General features: G+C 42.8%; 2 protein-coding genes across 3 annotated transcripts in view; one reads left to right on the forward strand and one right to left on the reverse strand.

Annotated features, from left to right (window-relative positions):
* LOC136431602 (uncharacterized) overlaps positions 1–9,056 on the forward strand; it is a 30,674-nt gene extending 21,618 nt beyond the window's left edge. For both annotated transcript variants that reach the window (XM_066422953.1, XM_066422944.1), the window contains 11 exons: positions 202–429; positions 790–1,031; positions 1,312–1,405; positions 1,714–1,855; positions 2,170–2,386; positions 2,705–2,949; positions 3,714–3,876; positions 4,375–4,580; positions 4,893–4,985; positions 5,489–5,697; positions 6,309–9,056. In XM_066422953.1, the coding sequence (XP_066279050.1) occupies positions 202–429; positions 790–1,031; positions 1,312–1,405; positions 1,714–1,855; positions 2,170–2,386; positions 2,705–2,949; positions 3,714–3,876; positions 4,375–4,580; positions 4,893–4,985; positions 5,489–5,697; positions 6,309–6,563 (2,094 nt within the window). In that variant the 3' untranslated portion in view covers positions 6,564–9,056. The remainder of the gene's footprint in view (positions 1–201; positions 430–789; positions 1,032–1,311; positions 1,406–1,713; positions 1,856–2,169; positions 2,387–2,704; positions 2,950–3,713; positions 3,877–4,374; positions 4,581–4,892; positions 4,986–5,488; positions 5,698–6,308) is intronic.
* Positions 9,057–9,697: 641 nt separating this feature from the next.
* Positions 9,698–14,410, reverse strand: LOC136435361 (SH3 domain-containing protein Dlish-like). Its single transcript, XM_066428852.1, has 3 exons — positions 14,274–14,410; positions 11,092–11,706; positions 9,698–10,740 (listed from the first exon to the last, which is right to left on the reverse strand). The coding sequence occupies exons 1-3, from the start codon at positions 14,320–14,322 to the stop codon at positions 10,478–10,480; spliced, it is 927 nt and encodes a 308-aa protein (XP_066284949.1). The 5' UTR covers positions 14,323–14,410; the 3' UTR covers positions 9,698–10,477.
* Between the last annotated feature and the right edge of the window lie 594 nt (positions 14,411–15,004).

Raw genomic sequence — 15,004 nt, forward strand, 5'->3', positions numbered from 1 at the left:
ATATGTATCCAACGAGAGAAGACAGAACTTAAACCACAATACCAATAAGAGTGTGGCGTTTAAAAAACACATCGGCGATGGTGTGGATGAACGTTATTGAATATCACAATCAGTAGTGTGGAGATAGAACGGGGCATCTTTTATACAAACAAATTATGTGTGAGTTGCGAGTCACCCTGAGAATGTCTCTTGCATTCGCAGTTGTTCGTAGGAGACGAGAACAACCCGCCAGTGCAGCAGAACCAGACTCACGAAATCGTCATCACCAACATGAAGGAACACCATCTCGGTCAGATGAGGGCGGTCATCAACGGAAATAACGCCCCCTTGTCGGTGCTAACGGATGTGCAGCCAGAACTCTCCTTTTCGAACGCCAACCTCAGAGGGAACACTTATATCGGCGGGTACAAAGATGTCAATGACTTGCGGGTAAGTGACGATACAGAAGTTTGTTTCATTGAGACATGTGAGATCTCCATTAGTGTTACATAGAGAAACACTATTCTACCTGGAGTCCACTTACATGATAAAATAAATGAACTGTAGATAACAAAAACTTATACAATTGGTAAACAGAAAATTATGCAAAATCAAATGTACCTACTGTACCTACCTACCTACCTAGTCCCTTGACGTAAAAGTAAGCGGAAGAAGTCAGAGATCAGCATAACGGAAACATTGTATGCAAAGAAATCCAAAAGTAATGACAATGTAAACATCGCCCCTAATACTGCATACTCCAATCGTTTAGACTTCCGTGTTAAAGTGTTTTGTTCTTGTTGTCCACAGTTACAATCCGATCGTCTGTACAACTACCCGATCGTGTGCCTCTCCTACCTGCGTGTTGGGATTCCATCACGAGAAGTTGACCTGAAGTCCACCACAGAGAGCACGGGTCAGGACGTCCCGACGTGCCCTATCTGTGCCCCGCCCTCCATCGCGACCTTGAGAAGTTCAAGGTCATTCATGAAGGTTGAAGCTGACCTTCAGCCCAGATCAGGAACAATCATCAGCTTCAAGTTCAGGACAAAGTAAGACTGCAATTTACTTACATTGGTGCATTTTGCTTTCTTTCCTTCTTTCTTTCTTTCTTCCTTTCTTTTTCTTCCTCCCCTAGTTTTTCCGCTTTCTCCATTTCTTTTCTTCTTGTTGCTTTTTGTTTGCTGCTTTTTGTTTTCCAAACCGCTATGTCGGCGTACACCGAGTACCGTGTGTCAGCTTCTTAAGATCATGTTCAGCATATTCCGGTATTTCGAGTTAAATTTTTGATTGTCATCCAGCAGATAATGAGTTTCCGTATTTTCTTTCCAGGGCTCAGAACGGCCTGCTCTTCTACTTCGGAGGTCCCGCCTGGTTAGTGGTCTACCTCAAGGATGGAAAAGCTGTGTTGAGGCTTAACACTAAGGTATGTCTTTATAGTATTTTTCTTCGAATTCTCTTCTAGATCTGCTCTAACAAAACCAGTCCGAATCCAGTGCTTTGCATAAACTTTCCAAGAGCTTCTCAGTGACCATTCAATACATCATCATAAAGTTACCATCATTAACATATCTATTCAGAGTTTCGGTATAAAACCTAGTTCTACCAGCCCTTCTGTAGTCACTGACGAAAGATAGCGGATACTGTCTGAAACGTCTGATTGTTTTAAGATTTTATCCAGTTGCTTGAGTAACTATTTTTGGCGCATCATAAAGTTCCTCTTTACAACTCCAGGGAAGCGGCGCGGATGAAAGCTACGTGTCCGCCAACTCGTTTAACGACGGAGAAGAACAGGAGCTGTTCATCGAACGTGACGCCAACACCGCCACCATGAAGGACCGCGCAGGCAACACCATTGCCCTGGTCACCTTCCAAGGTAAAGTCTCGTGACGAGATTTTGGGAGATCTCGTGGTCAACTTTTTTGCGTCTCGCGAGATCTTACGAGATCTCGTTATGTTTCAATGGACGATTTGCAAACCAATCGAATGGCTTTCAGACGAGAAAAGAAAGCAGAACCGGCATCAGAAGAGAATTGATACCAGGGGTGGTGTAGTAGAAATTTGTCACAATAATTCCAAAATACACGCTACTGGTACTAGTATGTTAATTTGGAAGAAACTTTCGTGAATCTCGAGAGAGAAACAATGTTACTGATGATGTCGTGGTTGCTGCCTATTCTCATTACACAGGAGAGGGAGCGGATGCTGCCCATTCGCTCAACGTGAACTCCTTATATGTCGGCGGCATCGAGAACCCAGCCACTGACCTGACAACCGACGCCAAGCAGTACATCGAAGTTACCGAGTCACTGAGGGGCTGCATGGAGGAATTCCGTTTCGTGTCCTACAGTGGCGTAGCATTAACCGCCGATCAGATCGACTTCAAGACTAAAACCATGAAGAGCAGGTGAGAGCTTGAACCAAACTCCTTACGTTACCTTATTTCGTGTACCATTGCTTTTCCAATCAATTGCATTTGATATATCTTAAGTCTGGAGCAACGGGAAAATAAGAGAAATTAAGAAGGTTGAAACATTATAGAAACGCCCAGTGAGTATTTCTATGATTCTGGGTATAGTTGGTATGGGTCATCCTTTTCCAAATCGTTAATGTTATCATTGTGCTGTCTTTTTGTATTATTGACGAGCTGTTTTAATGACAGAGAAATGATGAAGCACCTGTAATGCCAATGGTTTAACTGTATGGTTTGACCGTTATTCCTCAGGGAAACCACCTTTGACCAGTGCCACGAGCTCGACACCTGCCTGTTTAAGGAGTGTACAGGTGTTGGACAGCGGTGCAGCCTGGGCGTGTGCGAGTGCAAACCGGGGTGGAACGAGCAGACTCCCGGGGCGGACACACTGGTCTGTATCGACGTGGACGAGTGTCAATCAAACCCGTGTCAGAACGGAGGGACCTGCTTCAACTTGGAGAACGCCTACCGATGCCAGTGCCCCCCACAGTACAAAGGTATTTAGAAACTTTGCTATCGATTTTGTTGAATCCCACTCATTCCATCCTGTCGTGCTATGCCTGCTAGTTGTGTATCAGTCAAGCTACGATCCTGGTGCACCGGCCTACGAGCAGTCCTTCTCGTTCCGTTAGCACTGACCAATCAGACACCCTCTCTCATGTCGTTAACCAATCAGAGACTTCTCCCATTGGCTCTCCTGTTGTTTGATGATAAGTTACCAGCCAATCACGTTGTCTCTTGCCTGTTGGCGGCGACGTGATTGGTTGGTGACAAACGCGGCGAGAATGACGTATCGTAGGCCGGTAGGACAGGGTCATTGCATGATGTACACAAGCGGTGGGTCTGGCATGAGCGCATTTATCTCAATCCCGTGTAGACGTAGCTTTTTGTACGTACGTGATAGACATAGATTTTGTACTAACATCAATTCTCTCATTACTCACCCTTCTTTCTTTCTAATTTGTCACGTTTCCCCGTGGATCGTCAGATTGGGGTGCACCAGGTATGATGGTGGTGAGGGGGTAGAAAAATGTAAAAATATCAGTATATGTCTGCAAGTTCTTGGCCAACGGCTAGTAAAATATGATAAGGCAATACTGGGTAATGTCGCACAAAACAGACAAGGTACTTAAAGAGAGATGTGAAAGCGTGTGTGAGAGCGTGAGTTAAGAAAGAATACACTCTCAAATGTTGTAAAGATGGCTGTGTTCTGATGATGTTTCTCTATATCATCTAACCATACATGATGTTCTTTTTGTAGGAGTGAATTGCGACACTGAACGAAACTGCTACAACTTCCCGTGTCAAAATGGCGGCACCTGCCTCGAGGGCACCTCCCCGACCCCTAGCATCTCCGGGAGGAACTGCACCTGTCCTCAGGGCTACACGGGCGTGAGCTGCGAAGATGACGTAGACGAGTGCAGGTGAGACAGCGAGATAGATTTCTGGTGTCTTTTTGTATCGCTGTGTTTGATCAAGTCTGGGGGGAAAATAGCCTGTAAACTGCCCGCCGCGGCCGGGGTATCAGTTTAGAAATGTGACTTAGTATAACCGGTAGCATGTAAGTCAAGTGGGTGGCAACTGACAACATACAAAGATGCAAAGCCTCAATATCACGGTCTAGAAGTACATGTTGTAGTACTAGCAGAAGGTCAAAGGCGGTGCTCCAAGCTGACTACGGTCAAAACACACTCTTAAAACCTAGCCTCCGTCAGGCCTTCCTACGGGAGTAAAGGATCGTTTAATTCGTCAAAAAAGGAATGATTGGCGAGGAATTTCAGTCCACGGGAAGTTTCACATCTGACTGCGCCTGCAAATGAAAACCTATGGTGGCCAAACTTTCCGTGCCTGGCAAATATTCTCATATAGCCGGAATAGTCAGTCTGGTAGAGACTACATTAAACCTCAAATACCTTTTACAGCCTCCCGAACAACTGCGTTGTCGGCACGTGTAGGAACCTGGTGGGGTCGTACGAGTGCACCTGTAAGGTAGGGTACGACGGTTACCTGTGCCGTAACGTGATTGACAACTGCGCAAACAACCCCTGCGATCCCGGCACCTGTTACAGCTTCATCGGAGGATTCAACTGCACATGCGCAGACGATCCGGAAGCTAGGATTCTCAACAGTATGTTTCTTTCTTATTTGTCTATATAACTATTTCAGAACGCTTTTTCTTTCATTCTTTATATGTGAACTTACCCCATATTCAGTATTCAAAATATCTATTTTTGGCGCTGTCTTGGGAGTTAGCCTACTAGTATATCATTTTAAATTCTAGTTTCTTCAGGGTTTTTTTATTACTTCGATATTGCTGGCATAAACCCGCGAATCATACCAATATGCAGTGCGTTAGCTTTTACACTATAAATTCCCGCTGCCTTTATCTGCACCATTGTTTGTTTGTTTGATTGTTTCTAACGTGTCCGTTTTCTCGCAGGGAAAGACTGCGGTGCGCTCCGAGTGACCGGACCAGTCGGCCTAACTCCGTTCGCCCTGGTGGCCATCTGCGTCTGTGCTCTGATCCTACTCAGTAAGTTGCAGTTTCATTACAAGTTTGCGATAGCAAATTCTTAAGTGTTTTCGTCGGCATTCGTGGGCGCCGCCAAGTCAAATTTTGACGTCATGCTATTGCCATCTTGTTTCCTTTTGTGGATTTTGATTTATCTACCGTCATGTTAACATGAAAACCTGTCCATGTATACTTCTGTAGATACTGCAGTCTAGTTAAGGTTTCCTTCAATTCTTTAACGGCAGCCAATTCAACTATTTAACTACAATACAATACCACCAGGACACTAAAGTTGTGACGCATGAAAACCATGAAACTCCCAGCAAAACTTAACTCATGACTTATTTACGTCTTTCAAAATAGTTCTTCAAATGAATTTCACAAAAATTTTATTTACGGACAAGCAAGAGACATGCTGTCATTTGAAAATGTAGAGTTATTTCGCTCGTTTCCGTCGTTATTGTGTTTGTTTGTTTGTCAGACTCTTGTGTGCCCTAAAGTGATTTTTCTTGCACTCTGTTTAGTCCTCGTGATCGTGTTCGCCATTTTCCGCCGCCGCTACACCCGGGAGAAGAAGAAGGCCAGCCGGAACTTCATCAGCGCCGACGCGGAGTCTCGCGAGAACATCGTGAAGTACGAGGAGGAGGGGTACGGCGAGGAGGATCAGGAGGCGTATGACATCACGGCGCTGCGGCAGAACGCAACCATGACCAGGGCCTCTCCCACAAGCAAGGTTCGATATCACCTACTTTATTTGATTTACTTCTTTGGCTGTAGAAAAAGTACCGCCAGGGCTACCCAACTAGCCGAAGGCTATTACAAAGGGCTAACCCTGGTATCTAAATAATCACCTACTTCGTTAGAGTACTGGGAGAACATTCAGATGTTGCGATATGTTAAAGCTCAAACAACAGAAAGATGGTTCAGACTTTCCACAGGTGGTCCTAGGGCTGGGCCACTCCTCATCTCTGTATTTGGTTATGTACTGTATCAATAAAGGAGATGTCTATCCCATGTCTATCTACAGCTGTTCTGACCAGGCAACCAGAGAGTGTACATTTCACCATTGCTCTCTTCATACTAGTGGTGATCACTACGTTACAAGATAAACGTGTTCAGAATTTTGGTTCTCCCATTCCTCTCATGTGTGAATGCAGTCCTGTAACAAGTTGCCTGGCCTTTCTGACAGCTCTCCTCTCTTTCGCGTGGGTAACAAGTCTGGCCTCAAAAGTCCTGACCGCCGTGTAGCATTGTTGCCTCCAAGAGTCCTCCAAGAGTTCGTGTTGCCTGTTGAGTGAGTCTGTTTCCCAGGTGTATAACCTCAAATACGCCCCTCCCCCCCAGGTGCCTGACTCTAACGACGTTGGTGAGTTCATCGACACCAGACTAGACGACGAGGAGCTGGGAGACAATCTGGGCGCGCGGGACGAGTTCATTCCGTACGAGGACGAGGGGGAGGGCTCGCTGGCAGGGTCCCTCAGCTCCCTCAACTCCAGCAGCTCCGGAGGCGACCAGAACTACGACTACTTGAACGACTGGGGACCGAGGTTCTCCAAACTCGCCAACATGTTCAACGAGGGGGAGAGTGAAGACGACTAGCATAAGTAGAAGTAGAACTGTTTTTTGTGGGAGACGTTTGACATGTTTGCTCGTCTGTTGTCAGAGATCTTTATACCGCTGGCTACTGGCTCGACATATCTTTCACTGCATTTCACAAAGAAAATAAGTCAGTGATTTTGATTGGTCGAAAATATCCATGACTGTGGTGTTTTTAAACCCAGTCACCAATCATAAAAGTGGTACTTTTTCTTCGTTAAGCTTAGCAAATGTGACAATGCACAAGAATCGTTTTAAACGTGACTATTTAGGAGTGTCTATTAAAATGACATCGGATGTACACATCGCAATATTTCTTACATTCTGAACACATTTTGAATATTGGGACAAGTAGTTTTACATTTCATCGTCATGCTAGCTTCATGTACAAGGAAACAGACAAAAATAACAATAAAAATTTCAAAAATTACCAAAGAATACAGCATATTCATCTGACCGCTTGTCCCACAAAATTACAAACAAAACGAATGTGCAATCATTTTTGCATAAAGATCTGCTATTTTTATACTAAACGCGGCAAGTAAGCTTCTTTGCACCGCATAACATGTCCGCGGTTATTTATATCACATTTTCCACCCAAACTTAAGCACACAAAACTAGTTCATGCAACCAAGATTTGATACATATCTAATATCTTGTGTTAGCCCGATTAGATAATGTACAACGAGACCAAATCTGTCCACTAATGAACGCATACAAAGGCAACGCATTCCGCTGCCATTAATTTTCTACCGCATCCACACGAACACCGTTTGTTGTTATATGTTATGCTGTATTCAAAATGTGAATAATTTCCATTAGTGCGTAGCCCAAGACGCACGATTGAAATAAGTCTAGGTCAACATTTGAATGGCTGATAATTGTATATAGATATTCCAGTGGATTTGATATGTCGCTAGTTTGTTGTTGTTTTGAATATCATGGTGCCTAACGTTGGTAAATTTTGTACTAGAGCTGTGAAAGAATTTTATGCTCACGATCATGTGCATTTAGACTGATAATTTCGCAAATTTTAGTACATTTTTATACATATTTGCAGTTTGAAAACACGCTTTGAGCAGTTAATCTTTTTATAATGCTTTTATTTGAGAATAATCTAGAGCTTTGACATGACTAGCACGTTTTGTTTGAGAAATGAGAATGTGTAATGATAAATCTGAAGCTTATGCAGCTAAGAAATACGGCAATTAACTTAACTGGATATTGTTAACTAGTCGGTAAATGAGCTTTTTGGTGGCATTTTTGGAATTGTATTAATCAAGACACATTTACTTTTGTGTTGCATCTACCATTTTTAACTAGTTTCGTGGGGCTCGAATGTACATATGTCTATATGGTGTCAGAGAATCTGTTGACCAGATTTGAAGTCTGTCGCTCACCCTCAACCCTCGCGTGCTGCCGCGAGACTCGACCCTTTCTCACGTGACCACGCACTCTTTCTAACAGAACGGTGCTTTTCTGTGTACGTACGTGGCATTTTCCATGACGTTTGTACTTGTAAGATTTTTGTACCTTGACCTAAAGGGACCAACCAAAAAACGCAGGGATTTGATAATGTCCATGTACTGTGAAAACAGAAACACAAAATCACAGCGGGTGAGCTCAGTCAAAAGTACTAGGAGCTTAATTTGGTAAAGAGGCGTATTTTACATGTTTTCTATTCACAATGTTGGGAGAAATTTGACAGCAAGTTAGCTCAAGAATGTATATGCCAGTACCTTGGGATTTCCACCAACCACTGTACAGATATTTGTACCATATAGCTAAGATTATATTTGACATTGCTTCAATTTTGTATGACGTACAGCTACTGACTTAAACTCGTTGAGACATGGATTTGAAATTCCACTGCAGGAAACGTGAATTCCAGCAAACCATGGGGTGATTCACTGTCAATGCGGACGGAATTTTTGGGGTCATTTCGTAATTGTTTTGAAATATGAAATTGCCTACACCCCTGAGGCGTCGCAAAAAATATGAGTGAATATTTAAAAGTAATTTTGGGTTGTTATCTATATCTCCGCCCCCCCCCCCACCCTCCTCCTTGACAATGGATCGTCTGATGATATTTCTGATAGTGGCCTTAAGTCGAAGACAATCTACTCCAAAACAACGCAAAACGACCACAGCGAACATCAAATAGTGGCATGTTTGTATATGTAAATATGGAATTTTTGTAAGCCATAAGTAAGTACTGTACTGAGGCGTGTACGTAAAGATTGCCTTTTTCAGGTGTACATGTGAATTTTTGCTCGGTAACAACAGAGTGTTACACTGTAACATAGGATTTTGTAACGGTTTTTGCAGAAACTTTTGCAACATTTTAGAAGAATAGTGCTACGTTGTTTTGGTGTTTTAAAAAAGAGCTTGTAGAATTCGGGATCCAGGTGTAAATGTATAATAAGTGTTTGTAGCCAACGCTGTTCTTTCAATGCATAGAAATAAAGGTAAGAGCAAGTGTGACATTTTCTACAAGTTTGCGTCCATTGACTTCTTTCTTGGGGAGGGGGGGAGTTTAAGAATCAGTAAATTAAGATAATTTCCTTTTTCTGATAATGGAAAGAGCAAGTATCACGCTTTAATTAACTGTATATACGTTTGAAACTTAACAAACATGTGCAGATTAAACGGAATCCACGTTAGGTACCTCACATTTTGAAACTAAGCTTAAGGCTTTGTAGAATGTCTGCTGGACTTTGCAATTGCGTGACGAATTTTTTTTTACATCAATGTGAAAAGTAAGTGCGTCGACAAACTGCCCCAGCTAAGCTATTTCCCGACATCATACCATACCATTCAGAAGATGAGATATAAATGTCGTGGTCAGATTCAGAAAGAAAACTAGGCGACCCTTAATCGACCTTATCCTTCGTTCTGTCCAGACCTATACACATACCAATGTTATGAAGATACATCCACAACTTTTTGAGTTATACTCTTCAAAGAGAGAGTGAGAGACCCAGAAACTACATGGTGAAGGTAAAAAAACGGCTAATTAGTTTTCTTAAACAGATTTATGCAAATGTATCCAGTTTCGACGACTAGTTGTATATTCTGTACTAAGATTGTTGTCATCAGATGAATATTGAAAACGCAAACGTCTTGTTTTTGTTAAATATACGTCTTTAATACTGAGGTATACAAAAGTGACAACTCCGGCAAAACACTGCCTACGTGCTACATACAGTGCAACATATATAAAAATAATCGACAAATATTCGTTAACACAAAAAAATGCTACATGAACAAAAACGTTACAACAAGGAGTTCCATAGGTTAGTTCACTACATCTGAGGTAAGTATTGTAAGCACCTGGGTTTTACTACACCCCTATTGTTATATATACCCACAAACGGAACCATTCGACCCCTTTATTTCAAATGGGAATTCCATTTTGTCTTACTTCTTCACCTATTTCATCACCGTTAGATACCCTTTGAAATAGTTATTTGAAAATATCAGTACAACAAAGCATTGAGATAACAGAAAAAATATGAAATTTCGAACCGAGGGTTCAGCGTTTATACGCTGATATCTGTGAGGTGTGTTAATTGTTATTCTAAATCTCCCTACATACAAATTTATTGCAACACGAGGACAAGACATTCAACACAAAGTTTTACAAAAATTACTTGAGTGTAGGATCAATTCTTGCACGTTTGGAACAAAATAAACAGTCAGCTTTCTATGCATTAATATATAGCGACTTAACTTAAAGTACAAAAGATAAATTTGTCAGCGAATGCGTTAGACAATTTGGACACATGCAGATAGGCTGGTTGTATGTCCTGAAAGGTATCAGTAAACATGTTCTAAATGATACTATAAAGAAGGCACCACCCATGAGGCGTCGCCAAAAATATGCATATCGAGCAGGATTGGTTTAATGGAAACGTCTACAAAGCCGTCATTGCAGGGGGCTTGGCGTACGCTCTCGGTACGTAACCGTGTTTCTTCTGCGCGGCAGAGTACGCCCATAGCCACTCCTCCTGGTCCTGATTGTCCAGATCTGCGTACAGGTAGTCCCCTTGGGTGACGGTGAGATCGTCCGGTGCCTTGGCGTCGTAGTCGTACAGCGCGATGAGTTCCGTGCCCCTGGGCCGGGTCAGGGGCAGGCGGGCCCGCATGGTCGGGTGGTCTAACAAGCGGTCATCGGACTCTGAAGAACGGTATATCAATGAGATAAGGAACAACAAACAAACATACAAACTTGGGGCCAAAAAGGACATCTTCGCGTCCCTTAGAAGGCAAACTAAAGATACGACGTAAAGAAGGCCAAATAAAATGCAAACTACTCCTGACATGATGTAATCAGATACTTTACAGAGCATAGCAATAATCCAGCTCACAGTTACAAGTGCGCATGTGAATTTCTAAGGCCAAAAGTTTAAGGCCTATGGCACTAGTATAGACAACGAATGGTCGCGACCTTAACGTTTGATCCTAGACCACAACGCATCATGACTGCACATAAAATAGATATGTATTTCTCTGCAACGTCTTAATATACCTGAGAATGGTGTGTACACCTGCTGTGAGGATAGGTCCGGACTTAAGAAGTTGCTAGGAACGAAACCTTCTTGATTGTTCCCCCTTAGAACCCAAAACCACAACGGATCCTCCTTGTTTAAAACCGTCACCCACTCTCCCCTCTCCACGTTCAAATCATTCTCATCCCTGGCCGCGAAATCAAACAACACCAAGTATTTCCCCATATGTTCTTTCTTAAACATGCTTGTTTCCGAAGTCTGTGAGGTGATAGAAGATGGCGGATGGATTCCGGAGGATAACGAGTCCCCGTCGGAAGCCGAGTAGCCGTCGTCGGCGAAATCGTCAAGGTTCGTGCCTTCGGGTGCGCAGTACCCGGATGGAATGAAACCTTCCCTCCCATTGGGTGATATAACGTAGATCCAATCGTTTTCTGTGTATAAAACGTAGACTGTGTCGCCGCGTTTTACGTCGAGTTCGTCTTCTACGCAGGGGGAGAAGTTGCGAATGACGACCATGCGGGAGTTTGTCTTCAGTCCCTGTTCTTTCTCAAGCCCGACCCTTACCAGCGTGTCCACGCTGTCGCTACCCGTGATTCGACCAGGGACTGGCTTCACTTGTTGGTGTCGTTCTCTCGCTGGAATACGAAAGAAGTTCATACAAAATTAACAATGGTTGGAAAATAGGCAGTCAAAGTTAGCTCTTGGTATTCTTTCTCTACTGATACTATATTACAACTACAAATGCTATTTATATTGTGACAATATGTGAAAATGAAGGCAATAGTCTGGCAACATGAAAATCACGGAAACAGAAGCCGTGGAATACCACGCAAGACATACATTAAACAACTTAAAGCTGAGAGCGGTTCGGACCTACAACAACTGCATGCCTGAGTGAGTGAGTGTGTGAGAGAGAGAGTGAGTGAGTGAGTGAGTGAGTGAGTGAGTGAGTGAGTGAGTGAGTGAGTGAGTGAGTGAGTGAGTGAGTGAGTGAGTGAGTGAGTGAGGAAAATTATACATTCCTCGTCGCTACTTTCACAAGGATATCATTTCGGCCACTTAAATGAGGTACTGTCACGGCGCTAATTACCATGCTCCTGACTTCGTCTACTGCTAGACATACGATCCAATATTCCTCCAACCGTGACAAATATTCTAATACAATTAGAAACTGCACTCTCGCAACATTATTCATAGTAAGATATGCAAGAACGTAAAGATATACACCAAGATGTAACTAATGTCACGTATGTATTGTCAATTGGATAAAGCCAAACATCAAGACACAAAGTTGTTACGTTTTGCAGGAAGTTTTCCAAGCCAATACTCTATCTGAAGGAAACGCGATACTGTTACAGTCCCGAGGGCTACACACTGGCAATGACCCATGAATTCACCGAGTCTGCGAACTCTTAGGCTAGGGCGCTATGGGAGCCCTCTTAGGGAACAGTCGGTCTCTGAGGGGGCGGCTAGGAGCGAGAATGAATCAGGTTTGAATTCCCCATCCACTGGCGCAAATATAGACTGGAACTCAGATAAAAACTTGGGAAAGGGGAAAATGAAGGTGCACAAATGTATTATTGTATTATTACTCTCGAAAGGCTGGGCACATTTTGACCCCTTATCTGGCTATCACAAACATTGTTCCTGTGAATACATAAGTCTGGGTTTGAGACTTCATAGAGTGGGTGCGTGATATCTTCAATGAACGAATCGAAAAAGGAAAGACGTCAGCAAAGACTGGAGAACAACAAAAATGCACTACCCCTTTCAAATACCTCCCCAAACGCCCATTACTGGTGTATCCCTAATAACTTCTGGACAAAAGCACTGGAAACCTCTTTGACAACAGCGTGACCGCTCAAGTTCAACTCCACTCTGTTTAAAAGAGACTTTTCACCATTCTTGCTCTCCTCAATGGTTTTTCTATAGTGAAAAAATGTTCCTGACACAATCAAAATGCCTAATTCCCTCCAGAAATACTTTATTAAAAGTCCGTTGACCTGTACCTAACATGACTCAGACATGTATATTCTGCATCAATGGATATTAAAATCTCCTATTTATGTCCATGGAGACCACAACCTACAGCATAGAAGCCTTTCTAGTGTGAAATCAGATATAGCCTCAAAGGTCAGGCTCCTTGGAAGGACCGGTCTCCGAGCACGACACCTTTTCTGCCAAATCTCTGAGGACTCTAAATTGCTGGCAATGCTGATTTTCTTTGTAATCAATATAGCAATGCAATACAATGATCGCCAACACGTATGTAGACATTTCTCTCTTTTCCTTTCTTCACAAACGCCTCCTGAAATGTCTTGCTTACGAGGCACAAACGCCTCCTGAAATGTCTTGCTTACGAGGCTAACCGTTATCGTATCCCGATCCTGTCCCCAATCGACTCCCGCATTCGACACGGGTCACCGCGCACAAAAGAAATCCTGACCCGCCACAACCACAGTGAAAGGACGGGGCTGTTTTTTGTGTGATCGCCCTGAATTCTTTTCCTGAGAAAGTCTGTCACTTCTGTGTGTGATGGAACGTTAAACGGGTTTGTTCGCTTTCATGGCGCCCTGATAGACTGCAAAATAAGTGTAGGCTTCACACAATGAGAATAAAGTATTCAAGTTTTTGTAAAGCTGTAACACCGGTGCAGCGAACTGAAACAAACCAGCGACCCGCCTAAAATTGCTTCGCAAAGCTGAAAAGTCCCTCGGAATTCTGGGCAACAATGGGACAAAGAACGGTCGACGCTGTCGTCTCTAGGATCTTAATCTGTCGTTCTTTTTCGAAGAAATAGCACTCGAGAATGGCATGCAATTATATACACATGGATAACTTATGGCATGCACCCCCCCCCCCCCCATCCAACTTTAGATTATATTTCAGCCTTAATCGTTACGCTATGGCGTTCTAAAGACTGTTGATTACTAGTACATGAAGTTTGTAATAACCAATGCGTTTCACCGTTAACACAAGACTGTTCCTTACAAATCTTGTCATACAGTAAAGTTCTTGATATAGTTCACTGGTTCATAGACCGGGACGTTGACCCTACCGGGCATCGGAAATCACACGTACAAATGATCAAATGTTTAAATCACAAAACACACGAATAAACTGACCACAGATAGAATACTCCGGCTTGTGCTACGTGTTCCATACCCAAGGTAAAAGACGGTAGAAATGGACGAAAACAAACCTTTCTTTCGCTTCCGGCCAAGAATCCTCGTCGGACAGAAGAACGCCATCTTGGATTTGTGACGTCATCAAAGGTCACGTCAGGTGCTTTGCAATGCAAAGCAGGTAAGAACTGTGCAGCGGGCTTTACAAAGAATATATAACCTCCTTGAAAGAACGGAAGAAGAGAATGTAGACGATTACTGAATACAAAAAGAAGGATGAATAGATAATAGAACGACGAAGCTACTGTTCTGTGTATATTTTGGTCAGAAATATGAGAAAAGTGAGAAGTTTAAGCTTCTAACATGCTTTGTACTTTTCTCCATGACAAAGGCTTATGCAACCGTTTTTTTTTGTCCTTTAGGCCACACCATCTTGATTTTATGGATGACATCCTCTGGAGACCCCAAAACTAATGCGCGCGGGCGAAAAAAAGAAAATCCAGCCAAAAAAAAAAAAATGCTGCTAAACCACAGGGCTACTAGTACAAAGCTGGTATTGCGAATTGAACCACAGAACACAGTTTATTTGTAGGAGGTACATGTAGGTTGTCTTGTTTATCATAGCAGACTCAGTGCAAGTGATTAATTTTTAATATATTGACAAGAACGACCAAAGAAGTATACTATTAGAAGGTATTTGGCTCCAAGGACTGTGGATGATATATGACTGTAATAAGAATTATAACTCATATACACCCATAAGGGCAGTTTCAACATACATGGCATTGAACTCCATATTAAGCATTCC

This window comes from Branchiostoma lanceolatum, chromosome 1 (assembly GCF_035083965.1).
Source record: "Branchiostoma lanceolatum isolate klBraLanc5 chromosome 1, klBraLanc5.hap2, whole genome shotgun sequence".
Classification (NCBI taxonomy): Eukaryota; Metazoa; Chordata; class Leptocardii; order Amphioxiformes; family Branchiostomatidae; genus Branchiostoma; species Branchiostoma lanceolatum.

Coding starts and splice junctions, on each gene's coding strand:
- LOC136435361 (XM_066428852.1), bottom strand. CDS start 14,322: ATGGCGTTCTTCTGTCCGACGAGGATTCTTGGCCGGAAGCGAAAGAAA. Junction 11,707..14,273: donor TGGCCGGAAGCGAAAGAAAG/GTTTGTTTTCGT, acceptor TTCGTATTCCAG/CGAGAGAACGACACCAACAA. Junction 10,741..11,091: donor GGTGTACACACCATTCTCAG/GTATATTAAGAC, acceptor ACCGTTCTTCAG/AGTCCGATGACCGCTTGTTA.